This window comes from Dermacentor andersoni, chromosome 2 (genome assembly GCF_023375885.2).
Source record: "Dermacentor andersoni chromosome 2, qqDerAnde1_hic_scaffold, whole genome shotgun sequence".
Classification (NCBI taxonomy): Eukaryota; Metazoa; Arthropoda; class Arachnida; order Ixodida; family Ixodidae; genus Dermacentor; species Dermacentor andersoni.
The window spans coordinates 212,945,939-212,962,890 of NC_092815.1; the positions used below are offsets into that span (position 1 = coordinate 212,945,939).

The 16,952-nt window shown below is 46.8% G+C and overlaps 1 protein-coding gene across 2 annotated transcripts in view; it reads right to left on the reverse strand.

Annotated features, from left to right (window-relative positions):
• The window catches only part of Atg9 (autophagy-related protein 9), a 77,274-nt gene that overhangs the window by 24,715 nt on the left and 35,607 nt on the right, over positions 1-16,952 (reverse strand). For both annotated transcript variants that reach the window (XM_050186945.3, XM_050186943.3), the window contains exons 9-15: positions 12,550-12,744; positions 10,898-10,972; positions 10,203-10,488; positions 8,171-8,350; positions 3,478-3,606; positions 2,835-2,901; positions 148-239 (exon numbers count right to left, since the gene is read on the reverse strand). In XM_050186945.3, the coding sequence (XP_050042902.1) occupies positions 148-239; positions 2,835-2,901; positions 3,478-3,606; positions 8,171-8,350; positions 10,203-10,488; positions 10,898-10,972; positions 12,550-12,744 (1,024 nt within the window). The remainder of the gene's footprint in view (positions 1-147; positions 240-2,834; positions 2,902-3,477; positions 3,607-8,170; positions 8,351-10,202; positions 10,489-10,897; positions 10,973-12,549; positions 12,745-16,952) is intronic.

Sequence of the window (16,952 nt, forward strand, 5' to 3'; positions counted from 1 at the left end):
TACCACTTGACCGACTTCCCACACTTCATACACATTCGCTTTTTCCACTTTGACATTCCTAATGCTTGTGCATGAAAGAAATTACGAGCTCAGCATGTGCGAGACCCCTCTTAGAACTTCAACTAGTACTCCATCACTGCAACTCACTTCAACATTGAGGCCCGAGAGTGAGTTGAGAGAGTTGAACAGGACGTTGTCTTCTCGGTGGAGGGCAGGCAGGCGTGTTGCTTCTGTGCACACTGCAAAAAGAATCGCGAATAGGTGCGATATTACACAACTCAACTGTGCTGGGAAAATCCGTCTGCTTCCGTGCAGCGAGACGCTAAAAAATATCCCGATATCTTGGCAACAACTGTTTCAGTACACTTGCAGTAGAAACTTGTTGATACTTTTACGTGGAATCATAGCGGGGGAACTCTTACAAGGTGTATTTGCGAGGGAGTAGCAAGCACCGGCCAACATGGGAGGCAGCTCACGTCAAGCCAGGCGTGTCTGGCTGATCTGAGGACGACGAGTCCGCTTATGGGTGCGCCCCACTAAATCCAAAGGTCGACAGCATCATCATAGAGTCGCATGTAGCAATACGATCCTGTTTCGTTCGACTTCCCCCCACCAGCGCTTGCAATCAAGAACACAAAAAATTATGCAATATAGTACACAGTTATGCTTCTTTTTTACTGGCAGGTACATTCTTGGAAACCACGACCTTACCGCACACACATTTAGTACATTGCCAAAATATGATGGTATGACACGTTTGATAAGTATGACAAAAATTAAATTCTGGGGTTTTACATGCCAAAATGATATTATTACGAGGAACACCACAGTTGGGTCACCTTCCATGCCGTCGAGCTCACTTGAGATCAAGTGCTTTAAAAGACCGCACAAACATTTCATTCGGGGGCAGCACCAGACCACTATTAGGTGCACAGAACCCTTCCGACTGGCCTCGCATTTAAACAGGGCCTCCTGCTGGTCCTACCATTTGCAATTTGCCACCTTGCTGAGCCACGGCGGAGTTTCCCAGCTCTTCGGCCATGAAAATTGCTCCTCTCTCAAAAGAGGCGTCATAATAAACTAATTGGTTGGCCAGAATGTTGCGAATGAACTCAGTCGAAATGCGAAAGGCCGCAGGGTACTGCAGCATAAGTACAGCGAAAATGGCATTTATTTGAACAAAACACTAGTTTTGTTTCATTTCGGTCGACTTGTCTATGGATTGCATCAAGACAAAAAAGTACGGGTTGCCAAATAACGCTAAAAATCATGGGATCTCGAATATTTGTTTTAAAATGATAAATTTTGCCGTTAATTGAACGCAACATGAGGGTCGAGTTCAAGCAATGAAAACCATTAAAAAAAACTCATTACAATCGAGTAAGCACTGCTCATATTCAAGAAGAAAATTTGCTCCAGAGGCAAGCGTGGCTCAGCACTATTTTTCACTGACAAAACTTTGAGGCCACTATAAGCAACTTCAGAGAAAGAATTTACTTATAAATATACAGTGGAACCCCGTTCATACGTTTTTCACCGGATCGAGGAAAAAAAACTTAACAGCCGGGAAAACGCAACAGTGAAGAAAGCTCCGAAAATGAATGAAAAAAGTGCAGCTTCAACTATAGACAATTTATTTCCACAGAGTGCGCTTAGAACTTAAAAAGAAGTCTAGAATGGTGGCTTGCCGTTTGTTTCACTCGCTAGAAATCACCACACGTCTCTCAATAGCCTAGAAGGCCGCATTGCTGTCAGCGTCGCTGTGAGGTGCGATGTACCTGCGGAGGAGGTCCAGAGCCGCGACGGCTTCTCCAAAGCTAGGATTTGGCAACTCCCCGGCATCATGCGGCTCGTGCTCTTCATCATCACCGCGCCAGGCAACGGCAACGGACAAATGAATATCCGCGGGAAATTTTGCCCTCTTTGGCGTAATCATGCTAACGTGCTAACGATTGTTTACTATTGCTGCGGAGCGCGCGCGTTCGAGCAGCCTTGTTGTGCGCAGCGCTGCGTGGTTTCGCGAGAAACGTAAACAAGAGAGGAGAACTGGCCCAATAGGCGGAGCAACGCCAACTTCCGGCTTCCCTTTAGCTGTAGCTTCTCGAAGAGTGACGTCAGGGCCTCTCCCGAGTTTCCTTCCTCCGTGAGTCGACCCGTCCAACAAACCATTTGGCACGCGGTGACCGTAATTACAGTGATGATAGTGAGAGCATTTTTCACAAATGGCCACCTAGTGGCGGCCTCTCGAACTGGCGTGCGGCTTCTTGCGGCCAGTTCTATAGCCAAGCCCAGTCAAAACTCACCAAAAGCCAAAATGGCGGCTGGAGCGCGTTGCCTACTTTAGCCCAGGTGAGTTCGGGTTGCGACGCATCATGCGGGAACGTTTTCACAGCTACTACGTAACAGCGAGGTTCCTTATACATTGGATCCTATGGAAGCTATGCCGGGACCGGATGAAAGCGACGTAGCAGCCGGGAAAATGCAGCAGTGAGGAACGTAACAGCGGGGTTCTACTGTAGTAACAATATTTATGTTCAAGCGTAACCTGTTCGATCTGACCGCTGAGGACCCAAGTCCGACAATTGGCCCTCACACCACCGATGTCTTTAGTGAAGATAGGCCCAACTCCCCCAAAGGACACCAAAAATTTGGGGGGAGCTTCTCATAAGAGAATGAGGTGGGGGGTTTGGACACAAGGTCGCAGGTGCAACAAGTGCCTTGAATCCTGTGGCTTACTCGGGGCAAAGCGAGTGCGTCAAGGTTTGTCCAAGTTGGAGCGCACTGGTAAAAACCAAAGATAGAAAGGAACTGCCCAACGCAGCTGGAGCACTGACCACGTTCCTTGAGATTGTTGATGAATGCAGTGGATCCCTCGGGTGGCACCCAGTGGGGATTGGTCAGCTGAGAAGAAAACAGTTTAGTAATTGATTTATTTATGCAAATTCCTACAGCACTCTCATGTGCAGAAGAGCAGCAAGTGAGAACCAGTGCCTCTCTCAAGGCATGCTTCCTTAAGCTGGACTACAGGCACCATTTTTAAGGCACTCCTTACACTTAGGAGTAGATCTCCCATTTTGTCTATGTGTAAGAACCAGAACTTTAGGGTTCGGCATTTGGCTTGCTTCTCAAGCTTTACATTACAATTTGTACCAGTTTGAGTGCGACTGTCTGTGCTTCACCGAAAATAGGCCAGAAAAAAAAAAAAAAGAACTCCATTGTGGCTCAATGAATGGCTAGAACCAGTAAGCCTCTTCATCTTACTAACATAGGTCTCATTCAAAAGAATAAATACATAAAAAAAAAAACATTGAAGTTGGCCCTCTGCTTTTCACGTATGAACTGAAGCTACTTCAGCGCTACGTATACGTTTATTTGTGCACAGATACTGCAAAACATACAGTTTGAAACAGCATGCTAATATTTTGACATGAGCATAGTCATCATAGGAAGGGGTGCCTCAAAAGTACAAAGACACACCGTGAAGTGCATGAGAGACAGCTCAGTCTTTCCGTGCTGCGCCTGCCGCTGTTCAGGCTGCGGCTCGACGATGGAAGCGGCTCCCGCGCCACCGTGGTCGTCGTCCTCGCCGCCATCGTCGGGCCTCCACTGCACAGAGAAAGAACAGGGGTCAACTCAACCCAGACGTACCAGAGCTCTCGGACACTTCAGTAATTAGGCGTGGTTATTTAAAAGTTTTTTAACCAACACTCTTAACAATGAAGGCACTGTGAAGCACCACCACTTAGAATAAACACACGGTTGTGAAACAATTGAAAGTGTGTTGCGCTATTTCATCGCTGCAGCCAAAGACCAGCCCATTTCTGCATCACTATCAATTGACACAACAGAAGGAAAACAAATCAAAGCAGGTACATGTGTGAACAGCAGAAATTTCAAATGGAAACAAACATTGCATCCTCAATATCGGCACTTAATATCAAGTGATGGGTATTTTTTAAATATTCACAAGTGCATTCATAAGCGCTCACTTTCGTTTTCTTTTTTCAAGTTTCATTCGCTCTTGCTACTAACAGTGCGTGCAGTTCCTTAGGATTCGTTTTTCCAACTCCCATTATGAACACATTCTCAAGTGAATAAGTCCCACCACGAGAACGTATTGCACATTGACAGGGCAAGGAATACTGTAAAAATCCGCGTATAATACGAGGTTTCTTGCCTATTATTAGCGTCCCAAATTTTCGCTTCGCGCTATATGTGGATCCGAATAAAAATTTGTCAGAAATCTGGGCTAGAAGTTTTGGTTTCGTTATTGCTGCGTGGCTATGGCTTGGCTTCCTTACTGCTGCGTGGCTACGGCTTGGCTTCCTTACTGCTGCGTGACTACGGCATCGTTTCTTTATTGTTGAGTGCGCACCCTGGCAGCACACGTGCAAACCACGCTTCGCAAAGTGCATCTTTTTCTTCCGCATTGAAGGACCAAGATGTCCAGACCACGAAAATAGTACTCTGCTGCTTTCAAGAGAAAGGTTATTTTAGCCGCACAGGACATCGGCAACAGTGCGGCCGGGAGGCAGTTTGGGAGTCAACGAAGGAAGCAGTCGCGGATGGCGTCAACAGAAGGAAGCCCTTATCGCATCCAGCGGAACGACAAGAACCTTTCGCAGCCCGAAGAGTGGGACATTCCCGGAAATCAAACTTGCCCTGATGGAGCTCGTACGCCAACAGCCAGCCACGCATTTAGCTGCGAGCGTGGAGCTTATGCAGGCGAAAGCTAAGGAGCTTGCAAGAGAAAAAGGGCTACCGAGCTCCGCCTTCAAAGCGAGCAAGCACTGGATTTATCGCTACATGTACCGTGCTGGATTATTCCTTACGCCGCCGAACTTCGATTTCGCAAAAGCTGCCCGAATCTTTCGAAGAGCTGCTTGTGGCTTTCCAGTGTCGCATTATTTCACTGCGCAAGTCCAAGAGCTTCCAGCTACGGCAAATCGGCAATGCTGACCAAACGCCGGTTTATCTGGGCATGCCCTCGCCCCTCACCGCGCACGAAAAGGGCTCTAAACAAGTTTATGCCCGGTCCACTGGCAACGAGAAAACGAGTTAATGTCATGTTGTCGTGCACGGCAGACGGACACAAGCTCCCGCCCTATGTCGTCTTCAAGCGCAAGACAGTGCCTAAAGGTGAGGAGCTGCCAAAAAATGTGGTCGTGAGATGGCATGAGAAAGGCTGGATGAACGATAATCTTGTGCTCGACTGGATAAAGTCCGCCTGGTGTAGACGGTCTGGCACACTGTTGTCGTTCCCGTCCATCCTCATGCTGGACGCATTGCACGAATCCGGCACTGAACTCGTCATTATCCCGAGTGGGATGACGTCTCAGCTGCAGCCTTTAGATGTTTGCGTGAACAAGCCATTCAAGGACGCAGTCGAGCGGTGTTACACAGATTGGATCCGGTCAGTTGAGCCTGCAGTGACGCCGACCGGGCGGCTGAAGCGGGCTTCACCAGCCGTGCTATGCAAGTGGAGTGTGGACGCATGGGCCAGCATACCAGAGGACCTTGTGCGTCGCGCATTCAAGAAATACGGCAACTCGAACACGCTCGATGGCACAGAGGACGAGTACCTCTGGGAAGATATGTCCGACAGGGAACTATCCGAAGAGAGTGCAGCTGAGGAAGACAGCGATTGAAGTGCGGAGTGCAATTTAAATAAATGCTTTCCTTGAGTTTTCCGAACTCTTATTATACACGGAAAAAACTTGTTTTTTTTCCATTTCGCGTCCCAAAAATTTTACCTCGTACTATATGTGGGTTCGTATTATACGTGGCTTTTTACAATAATAGCAGATGACACACCAGATGCCAAATCCATTCTTCTGCTTTGCTTGGGTGCAATAATTTTTGCAGCCACCCTCCAGGAATTGTCAGGTGACTAGAAGTGCACCTCATGATGGCTTGCATATGGAATTGCATATGCAACTGACACGTGCAACATCCACAAGGCCGACGCCCACATTCCATTCCCCTTGCGGGTAACCAGCACACACACGAATGTGCATGCACAAGCACAATAGAGACACACAAGAGAGCAACTCACAAAATCAATATTAAATTTGTACTTGAGAAGTATATTTGCTAAACCTTAATTATAAGGTGCCTGCAAAATATTTGCAGCTGCATTTCGCAGCTGACATTGAATTGTAGGTTGCAAAAGCGGCCTGTAATTCAATTTGATATTCATATCAGGTAGTTGTTACTTCATGTGATCCTTGAATTAATAACAGCAAACTCGAAGTACCCAATAATATTTTAATGCTATAATAGAATTATTTGCACAGACATGAGCATGGTTCAGAAGGGAACATTATACGGGTGTGCAAATGTTCAAACTTTCAAATATTTTTCAAATAGTGTTTGCTATTCGATTCGAACCAAACTTTTGAGATCCGAGGTATTTCAAGTTTCAGAAAATAAATATAACGGTTTCATTCAATAAAAATCAAATTGCAGAACTTCTAAATGACATGCGCGAACCTGATTCTCCTCTCGAACTCCGACCTATCGGAAAGGTTAATTGCTACCACACCTTGACGCTATTTTAGACAAGGTAGCTCGATCAGTGTCCACAGACTAGAAAGAGTGCAGTGTAAAAGTGCGAAGCACAGCATCTGCTTATACTGTATTTAACTGAATGTAACATGCACCCAACTTCTGAGCGTTCAAAATAAAAATGCGCTTGAACGTAATGTTACAAGATTTTTCTCGAATTATGGCATGTCCCTATGTTGACGATCAGAAAGAAAGACACCCACAATACACCCACACAGAATGTGAAATTTATTCTGCAGACAATTTGTTTCCTTCAGTGATCCAGTTTTGCTGGCTCTAAGGTGACTTCTAAATACGCACCAAATGCATGCCAATTTAAGGGCTGTCACCTTAACAAGCTCGGTCTACACGAAGTTGCTTCAGAAGGTCTGCAAGCTTGTCATCGAGATCTGGATATTTTCCATTTCTTGGCCTGTAGAAACTTTTCCTGGTCAACACGGAGCTGATGAACTCCTTCATTTGATTGCACCATTCACGGGCATAGGTTTCAGGCATGCAAAACACACGCTACGTAGCTATCTTTAAATTGCGAAATAACTTTCCTTTGATATAACCTTTCATCATACTAAACATGGCGAAATATCAAGCTGCAGAGTCTCGCGCCAATACTGTACATTGCGTCACCCGTGACGCAGGAAAACATCCAATCCACCTCAGCATTGTGCAATAATTTTGACACCCTTCTACGCCAGCAACAGCATTCACAGCCACAAGCAGAAACAGAAAGGTACGTGCACGATGTGGCTCTGCACCGAAAGGAAGACCCATGCCGCTGGTGGCAAGGTGCAAGACCTTAGTCTTTGTTAGCTCGTCTCGCAAGGCAATACCTGGCCATACCAGCTACAAGCTTGTCTAGCGAGTGCCTGTTCTCAGTGTCCGGTGCAGCTGTTAATAGCAGGAGAGCATGCCTACTTCCGGGACATGTTGAGCCGCTTGCTTTCCTCCATCACAGCATTCAGCGATTCAGCTTGTAGCCATCCATTCTGCTGAATGGCTGTATTTTTCTAGGAACAACTATGCGGGAGTACACTACTAGCTGTGCAATAAATTTGCTTTTTCGGCCATGTCCTGCAGCACATTTTCTTTTTGTAATTTCACTTGGAAATATTCGAAAAATATTCTAAAGATATTTGATTCGACTCGCACTCAAACTTTAATATGCGAACCTGCTCTGCACCCAAAATTTTCCTTTGCTACTCACACAGCACTAGAATTTTGCATAGTTGGCAAACTTCCATGGAATCAAACTTTTGTTGCTGAGAAGTCAGTTTCCGTACTTTAACACCACGCAAAAGGCTTGCATTAGCTTTGAAGACTACCAGAAAGTAGCATAAAAGCTATGCAACGTGGAATAAATCCACCGCCATTAGTTTAGCTTTTATTAATTTTGTGCCCTCAACATTCAATTTGCATCTGATTTGGTGCCCTTACTCCATATATTTTGGTGCCATTTTTATTCAATTTCTATTTCATTCAATTTTGTAATCATCCAATAAGTGTTCAGCACCAAAATTTGCAATTAGCATTGTTGATGCAGGTGCCATCAACAGCACAGCTCCTCTCATTCAGCGATTACAAGCAACATACACTGGAATCCCCTCACCTGTGGGCTTCCGTGCTTGCGGACATCCATGAGGGCGAAAGAGCAGACGTCCCCAACACCCACCACCTCCACGGTGAAGTTGCGCAGGAAGTCGACAAGCTCCAGCGCTCGAGGCCGCATTGCGAAGATGAGCACCAGAGGGGTGACCACTGGGCTGACCACTTCCTCCAGAATGCGCATCTGTGGCGGAAATGACGGCACAGTCGCGAATTGTAACTCTGGAAGATACAGCGCTGGCAGAAGGCACGAAAACTGGCCAATCGAATCAGCTTGCAATTCCCGAAACCGTAAAAAAAAAAAAATTCAGCCGTTTTGTACTCCTTATTCTCTGCCATTGCGAGCCTTTTGAACTTGGTAGCCTTGGTGCCATAAGGTAACATACAAGGGTTCATTGGCCAGTTGCCTCCTCCCAGGGTGTAAAAAATAGGTTACGTGATTGAGCGACACGGCTGAGAGTGGTGTTCAAAAAAGATGTTCAACATTCGCTGCCACGGCTGAGAGTGGTGCTGGCTAAGACTCCCTGGGCCAGGCTTAGCACACGTACATAAATGCACTCGGACCTCGTTATAACGAAACAGGATGTAACGAAATATTGGATATAACGAAGTAAATGAAACTCATTTAGTAAAGCAGTGAACAGGGCTGGGTGCAATACAATCATAAATGCAATTCCCCTCGAAATCCCCAGTGATATACATGAGCTCAATTAACGAAGTGCAATTGTCCTGCCAATGATTATAACGAACTAGATGCATCTCTGAAGGCAAAAAAAAAAAAAAAACAATTGTTGTGCGCTAAGTACATCACTTGCCACAGGAATGAGAACTCGTTCACTGTGGCAGTTCAACACTCCTGTGTCCCAGTCTTGAACACACCATCGAGCAACACTAGTCTTCCTGCTCGCCATGCATAGCGGCACACCAGCACGCAAGCAGTGGCTTACTATCGCACTTCTCCACTGATCTCTCTGTCTTGCATGTGCCAGTCTGTGCGAGCCACACAGCGGCTGTGTGAAATTGCATTCATTTCTACTGTGTGGCGCATCACGCAGGCAGGAGCAGCTGGGTGCGGCCTCCGAGATTTCCCTGGCACAATCTCGGGGGTCACACACAAGCCTGCGCAGCGCCACGCAGCGGTGCCAAATATCAGTGCATTCACTTCTCTTGTTTTTCTATCGCGCGACGTGGAGGCAGCCCAGCTGGGCCTGGCCTTCCAAGATCTCCCAGGTGCATTCACGGGGGTCACCAGCCAGGCGATGTATTCACTTCTCCCTCTCCCTGCGATGCGCCACGCAATGAAGCTGGGCGGGCCCTCCGAGATCGCATTGGTACCGGTGCAATCTCGGAGCCCACGAGCCGGCTGAGGCAAAACGGCACGACAAAGTTCGCTTGCCTGCTTGATCACACAGCGGAGCGATGTGTTGTGTGCCACGTGCTGCTCGACCACGATGAGCAATGTGGAAAGTGGAAGCGAAAGGCCATCGCAATGGGAAAAAAATGCAGCTGTCTAATCGCTGTCGTGTCAGGTGCTGAGAAGTGGCGTGTTGCATGCACCGAAGATTCTTTTGTTGCTTTATTCAAATTTCATCGCATGCGTGACCGTGTAGCAGCTCCACAGGCCGCAAAGCCATCTTTCGACTTCCATGTTTAAAATTGGGCACTCCATTGGGCATGTATTGCAGTAAACGGCAATAATAAATAAAACAAAGTAATGTTGGTTTCCCCTTCAACTTCATTATAACGAGGTTCGAGAGTAACGAGAAAAGCGGGCAAGGTGACAGCTGCTGCCACAGCTCAGTTGGCACTAGATCATCGCATGCATTGTGGAGGTTGTGGGTTCGACTACCACTGGTGCCAAGTATGTTTTTAGGTCTACTTTCATGTCCCAATTCCTACATTTAAATCGCAAGAACTTCATTTCCCTCACGCTTCCTTTGGCTTCACTGTCTGCAGGATTCTTGTGGTTGTTAACAAGAAATGTAGCCCTCATTCTTGCTTTTGACTTAACCGATTTCACACGGCCTATCACTTACGGCTTTGTACTGGAACAGGTGGGCGAACTGATCCCGCACGACGGTCGTGTGGCACAGGCCCTTCCAGTGGTCGGGCATGTAGTGGATCTGGGCAAGGATGCTGGTCATGAGCCGCTCGGGACGCCACACCAGGTTCTCGTCGGGGATGAGGTTTCGGGAGATGGCCACGACGATGCCAAGCACCGTGACGATCATCAGCACATGCTCTACGGAGAGCACGTCCTCGTCGATCACTGTCAGTAGCAGCAGCACCGCCAGCGGTGCCCCCGCAAAGAAAGTCACGCTCCTGCACATGCACCCCAGGGAGGTTTGCAAGGGCCGGTCGCTGGATGGAATCTCAAAACCAAGGTGCAAGCCACGACACTGTTCATAGTCGCAACAAGCCTTGCGCAGTTGATATCTACGGTATCAATTGTTTGGTCAGGCAGTGTGTAGGTGAAAGGGTCGGGCTGCATGTAGAAGTAAAGGCGTTGGTTGCTGACCATGTCAAGAGACTGCAACGTTTCACCTATTGGCTTCTGGTTTCACTGTGCCGTACAAAACTGTTAGTTTAGACAGTGCATTCCGACACTGTCCGTTTTGATAAACAAAGTACTGAGTGACATTCCGGAACATAAAGGAAACGGCACAAAAGCAAGACGTATAGCCAAGAACAGACAATCAGGCTCACGTCAGTGATGGCCAGTAGCACTCACTTTGCAAGGATGATGACAATGTGAGAAGAGAAGATGCTCATGTACTGACAGGCAGGTCGGTAGCCACGGCATAATCTGAAAGAAACAAGCCATTCATGAGCCAAAGCTTTTATGCACGCTTCTCACTGCCCGGCTTATTATCAGCGAGTGCAAAGCTTTCTCCAAACTGCCAACAGATATGCCCACACACTTGGTGTGCGCATAACAGCAGCCAATTGACTGTTTGATGGGATTTGAAGTCTAAAAGTAACAACAGCTGTTTTGAGGGACCCCAATAGTGTAGGACTCTGGATTAATTCAAAGGAAGCTTTAGCTTGGGGACTCCCATCTTAACATTTTAGGATGGGGAAACCTTTTTTTGGCAACCACTACACCAAATTTGATGAGGTCTCTTGCATAAAGAAAAAAAGAAAGAAACAAGAAAAAAAAGCAGTTAAAATCTAGTTACTTTAGGAAGCCAAAAATTTGTTTATGCTGTCAATTCTTAATAAAATTTCTTGATTGCAATATTAAAGAAAAAAAGAAATACAGAACTATCACGTTTGCATCCCTAACCCAGCGATAAAATAATATCACAATTCTGTGAACTGCATATAATAATCCACCTAAAACAGACAGAATATACCACTAACATGCGAGTAAGAATTCTGCAAAACGCTTGTGAACTTTGCATTAAGTTCACTTAAGCTGCAAATTCAAATACTATCAAATTTGTCCGCTTTAGATGCTCTAACGTAGCTTTAGCTCAGGGCCGACTCCGATGCCAACTACTGGCATCGGAGTCGGCCCCGAGCTAAAGCTTCCTCTTAAACTGCATTTAATTACCTTGGCTTCTTTATATTGCACTTCAAACTGCGTATGCTAGCATTTCTGTTTAAATTAAACTCCATCAACAAGTAGCCACTGTGCCAGGAAGTCAAACCCACGATCTCATGTTCAGCCACCTTATGTCTGCAACATACCCAAAATATTGAGGGCAACTGTGAAGTGCTCACATACTCACTGAGCGTCTTACACTCATTTGAAAAGCCTGTGTCACAGAGGCTGTGTAATCAAAAGAACAGACTGGCAGGCTAGTTGGCACTGCATAACATGAGGTGCTGTGCAAACGAACATGCAGGACGACAGAGGAGACGGAGGTGAAGCACTGTGCCTCCGTGTCCCCCATCGTCCTGCGCGCCCGTCTGTGCTATAGCTCACATCATTCAGTAATCAAACAAGCAACATGTCGAAAGATATTTCCCCCCTCCAACGCCGGACGTTTTTCTCATCGATGCTGAAGTCCCGCCCGGCTTGAACCTTTGACAATGTCTCTGCGGCTAGCACAACTTTTCGTTTTAAAGCGGCGCTATAGTGGCATTGCCTGTTTGGTGCCATTACGGTAACGCCACGCCGCATGCCATGCACGCCGATACGACACAGGTCAGAATAGTGACGCCGCTCGTGTACTTCAGTTGGCTACTGGTGCGGCTAATAGCGGCTGCGATACTGACTTTTCTAGATGATGCTAGGTATGCACCATACTTGTCAATTTAAATTACAACTTGGTGCGTTTTTTAACTTTCTCGAATCAAAGCCAACCCTAGACTTTGGCATATGATTTATGTGAAAAAAACTATTGGCCTAGATTCGAATAAGTACGGTATGTGTACCTGGTGTTAAGTTCGTGGTCGAGCTCGTTGAAGTGCCGCAGGAAGAGACGTCCATAAGGAGACCAGGTCCGCAGACCGAGCACACCTGGCTCCCGCTTGATGAGATCAGTGTAGCTGTAGAAGAAGTACATCACCTGCCAGGCCAGCACCAGCGGAAGCAGCACCAGGTTCACCAGACCCACCCACAGGATGCGCCTGCAACAGCGAACACCAGCACATGAGGCTGAGAGAGCAACATATTGCTCTGGGCTACTTGGGGTTTCCGTGGTTAATGAACCATATTTACTATTTACCCAATTCTAACACATCTCTCTTTCTTGTTTTTAAACAAAGTGTCTGAAATTTTTGTGTGCATTACAATCAGATATTAAAAAACTACATTTGTGTAATCGGCAACAGCCCACATCATAAGCCAGTATCATTGTGCAAGATGGCGACAAGTTATTGCGCAGGTTGGCACCCATCAAATGGCACTTTTCCTATGAAAGCCAATTCAAATAAATGAACATACTGCGAAGGGGAACTCTGCAGGTTTCATACTGTTCAGTTTGCAGACATTGGAAGTGTGGTCTTTTTGTGTTGTCATAAAATAGAAAGCAAGTTACATGTGGGTTCATATTTTTGTTATCAAAGGCAAATGGTGACAGCAAGCAAATTTATGAGCATGTGTCTTAACACGAGATTGCCGAGGGTTGTGTATGAAGAATTGTTTACCTTTCTTGTTTTTTTTTTTAAGCTTGTATGTCTACTGCATGGTGTCAGTACCATTCAAGATGAGTGCAAATGTCATGCACAAAAGAAATGTACAGTAATGCCTCGTTAACTCAAACTCGCATATAGAAAAATCGGCCAAGTCTAAACTTTCAGCTGCACCGAACTATTTTTAATGCATGCCATGTACGCTCTGACCTTGTTATAATGAAGTTGGAGGATGAAAAAAAAGAAATTAAAATTAAATTATGGGGTTTTACGTGCCAAAACCACGTCCCGATTATGAGGCACGTCGTAGTGGAGGACTCCGGAAATTTCGACCACCTGGGGTTCTTTAACGTGCACCTAAATCTAAGCACACGGGTGTTTTCGCATTTCGCCCCCATCGGAATGCGGCCGCCGTGGCCGGGATTCGATCCCGCGACCTCGTGCTCAGCGGCCCAACACCATAGCCACTGAGCAACCACGGCGGGTGAAGTTGGAGGAGGAGCCGACATTAGTTCATTATATCTATTACTGTTCCACTGGTAGTCTCTCGCGTCTGCTTTCCACTTGGCTTGTTGCGGTCTAGCAGCACGTGGCACACAACACAGCGTTCCGCTGTGCGATCGAGGAGGCAAGCGAACTTTGCCCCGCCAGCTTGGCTCGGCCGGCTTGTGGCATCCAAGATTCCACCGATGCCAGTGCGCTCTCGGACGCTATGCCCAGCTGGCTGACAGCCCGCATGGCATGCCACAGGGAGAGGGATAAGCGAATGCACGGCCTGGACATGACCTCAGATTGCGCCAGGAAGAACTTGGAGGCCAGGCCCCATAGAGAAAAAGAGAAGTGAATACACTAATCTTTCACACAGCATGGCGCGACTTGAGCATGCTTGCGCGTGACCAATGAGGTTGCGCCAGGGAGATCTCCGAGGCCAGGCCCAGCTGTGCCTGCCTGCGTGGTGTGGTGCAGCAGAAGTGGATGCAGTAATATTTCGTGCTGCAGCATGTAGCCGCATGGCTTGTGCAGCCAGGCAAGCGCAAGAGAGAGAGAGAGAGGTCAGTGGAAAGTGAGATAGTGAGCTGCTCCTTGTGCGCAGGTGCGCGCGGTGGTGAGAAAGACCAGCGTTTCTTGACAACATATTGGATGCGGGGACGCAGGAGTTTCGAACTGCCGCGGCGAACGAGTGCCGAATACTGCGGCAAGTTAAGTACTTAGCACGCAACAATTGGTTTTTTTGTTTCAGAGATGAATCTAGTTACGTTATATCCACTGGCAGGAAAATTTCACTTTGCTAAAACAAGATGTTAAATACATGGATCTGTATGAGGATTTCAAGGGGAATTTACATAGTTAAATCCATTATTTTATTACATCCCATTTCGTTATAACGAGGCCCGAGCGCACTTATATTGCCGTTTATCTCAAAGTATTTTTGGGCCAAATTGCGGATATCTCGAAGTCGAGAAAGAGTGGGATAAAAGCTTTACTGCTAGACCGTTTAACAAGCTTTCCATAAGTGTGAAGTCGGAACGTAGCAGCATAGCAACTTTGTGAAGCAACCATGTGGCACGTCCTGCGACGGGAGAGCCATGTGCAGAGGCAGGCCATGCAGAATAGCACGCTTGGTGCAGTTCGTTTTCTATGCTTTATGTAATGCGTGCGATTTACCATCAGAGGTGTGATTTCTATTTCAATTTTATTCTATGCAACGCACACGGCACGGATTTTTGATTCTACACAATGTGGAATAAAATGCACGGGGCACTAACTTATTGGGAACGGTGTCGCACAAAGCGACGCGAGCTTTCACGAGTATGCGCTATGCGAGCAGGATGCGCTGCTAACAGGTGAATTTACTGACAGCGAAATCGCTCCGATGGCTACAAACGGAAGGGACAGTCAAGACCATGGTGACGACGATGAAGGACCTCGAGAGGAGCCGACATCAGCTGCAACAAGAAACATGCTTTGCTTGCTGCGAAACAAAGTTGAGTGCAGCGGTGGGAACGATCACCTCATGCCATGCGTGAAGCAGCTCGATACCGCCTTTCTGGGTCCTAGTGTTACAATAAAACCTCGTTAAACTGTACCCGCTTAAAGAGTAGTACTGCTTAAGGAGTAGTAAAGTCAAATCTCCAACTTGACGGCCATTGAACATCCCGTACTCACTCGAATCTAACGCGCATTTCTGTCCTGATAAAACGGATCCGAAAATTGTGGGCGCGTTAGAATCGAGGACGACCCTAAATCTGTGTTACCATATCGCCAACGACATTTCAAAATGGCCGCCTCGTACGCGCTTCGAGCCTAGCTGTCATAGCTTCCTCCATGTGCTGTAGTACATATGCTTAGGTTAGTCCACCGTCCATCTTTCCATTTTCTGCGTTTGGTCTATCAGCACAGAAGTCCCGACTGTGAAGACACGCCGAGTGTTCTTCACGATGCCGCAATTAAAGGGAAAGTGATCATGTGCGTGGAGACGGGCGGAAATTGGGCCACATCATGGGCATTCGGAGTTCTCGAAACTTGCCTGTAGGACTGGTCCAAACAGGAGAGGCGTTCTACATCGGCAGCTGCTACTTACGGCGCAGCCGTGCATCCCCTAGCTTGAAAGCGATCTGCGATATGAGGATAGCCTACACATCTAAGCGCCTCGTGCTGTGTTCTCGTCGCTTAGTTCCCGTTGAAGCGAGAGGCCGCACAAAGGTCAATTCACTCGTTTCTGCTACCACACCTCGTCACTCCAGCCTTCTCATAAAAAGTTTCCGCGGTCATTGAGCCAGACGTGTTCATGTTTTCTTGTGTGCATGTGACACCATGCTTATTAATTTAGTTAAGAGGCAAATTTTTGAAAGTTTATATGGCCGATAAAACTGCTATCCTTACTTTTCGTATAGCTGCCTACTAATTCGCTATCGCAATCGATGCTTCGCATTTCGGGCGAAACTGACTTTTTTTATTAATCGTAACTTTAGTGCATTGGGAGTAAATCTCTGGTTTTCCAAATGAGAAAAAGATTTATTTCTGTATGAAATAGTGAGGTGTGTGGTACTGTAAAGGACTTTTGTTTTTTTACGTCCCGGCAAACGGGTGCGCGTTACAACGAAGGCTTTTCTTAATTCTTTTGTCATGGAAAACAGGTGCGCGTTACAATCGAGTAAATACAGTAATGTGTTTTGCATCTGCATAAACGGTACCAGCTTATTGTGTACGTATCGATTAACACATAGCGTTTCCAATTTTCGTCATGAAATCACGGCAATGTGGTGGCCCAGTAGAATGACGAGCCTTAGAGATCGGAACGGCCTGTAAGCGCAAATGCAGCAGGCACTTGGAAGAGTGAAGGCACATCAACATCAACATCATTTCGGCGCCATACCAGAGCTGGAGAGTGTTGTGGCCTGTGTTGTGGCGTCGTGCAAGCTAGGACAAAAAAAAAATGGATGCTCAGCATAGAAGGAAAAATTGGACATCGTTCACGATATCGAACGTAGCACGATCAAGTCTGTGCTGGCACGTGAGAGCTATCTACCGTTCACTACGGTATGTGGAATTTGGAATGCAAAGAACTTGGGTGGCAGTGCTGCTGCAACCATGAAAATATGTCGGCTACGAGGTTCGACTTTTCGCCATACTTGCTTCCGTTATTGCCGAGGTGTCGCCTAACGAGAGTGATGAGGACGACACGGAAATAAAAGCACGGGCGA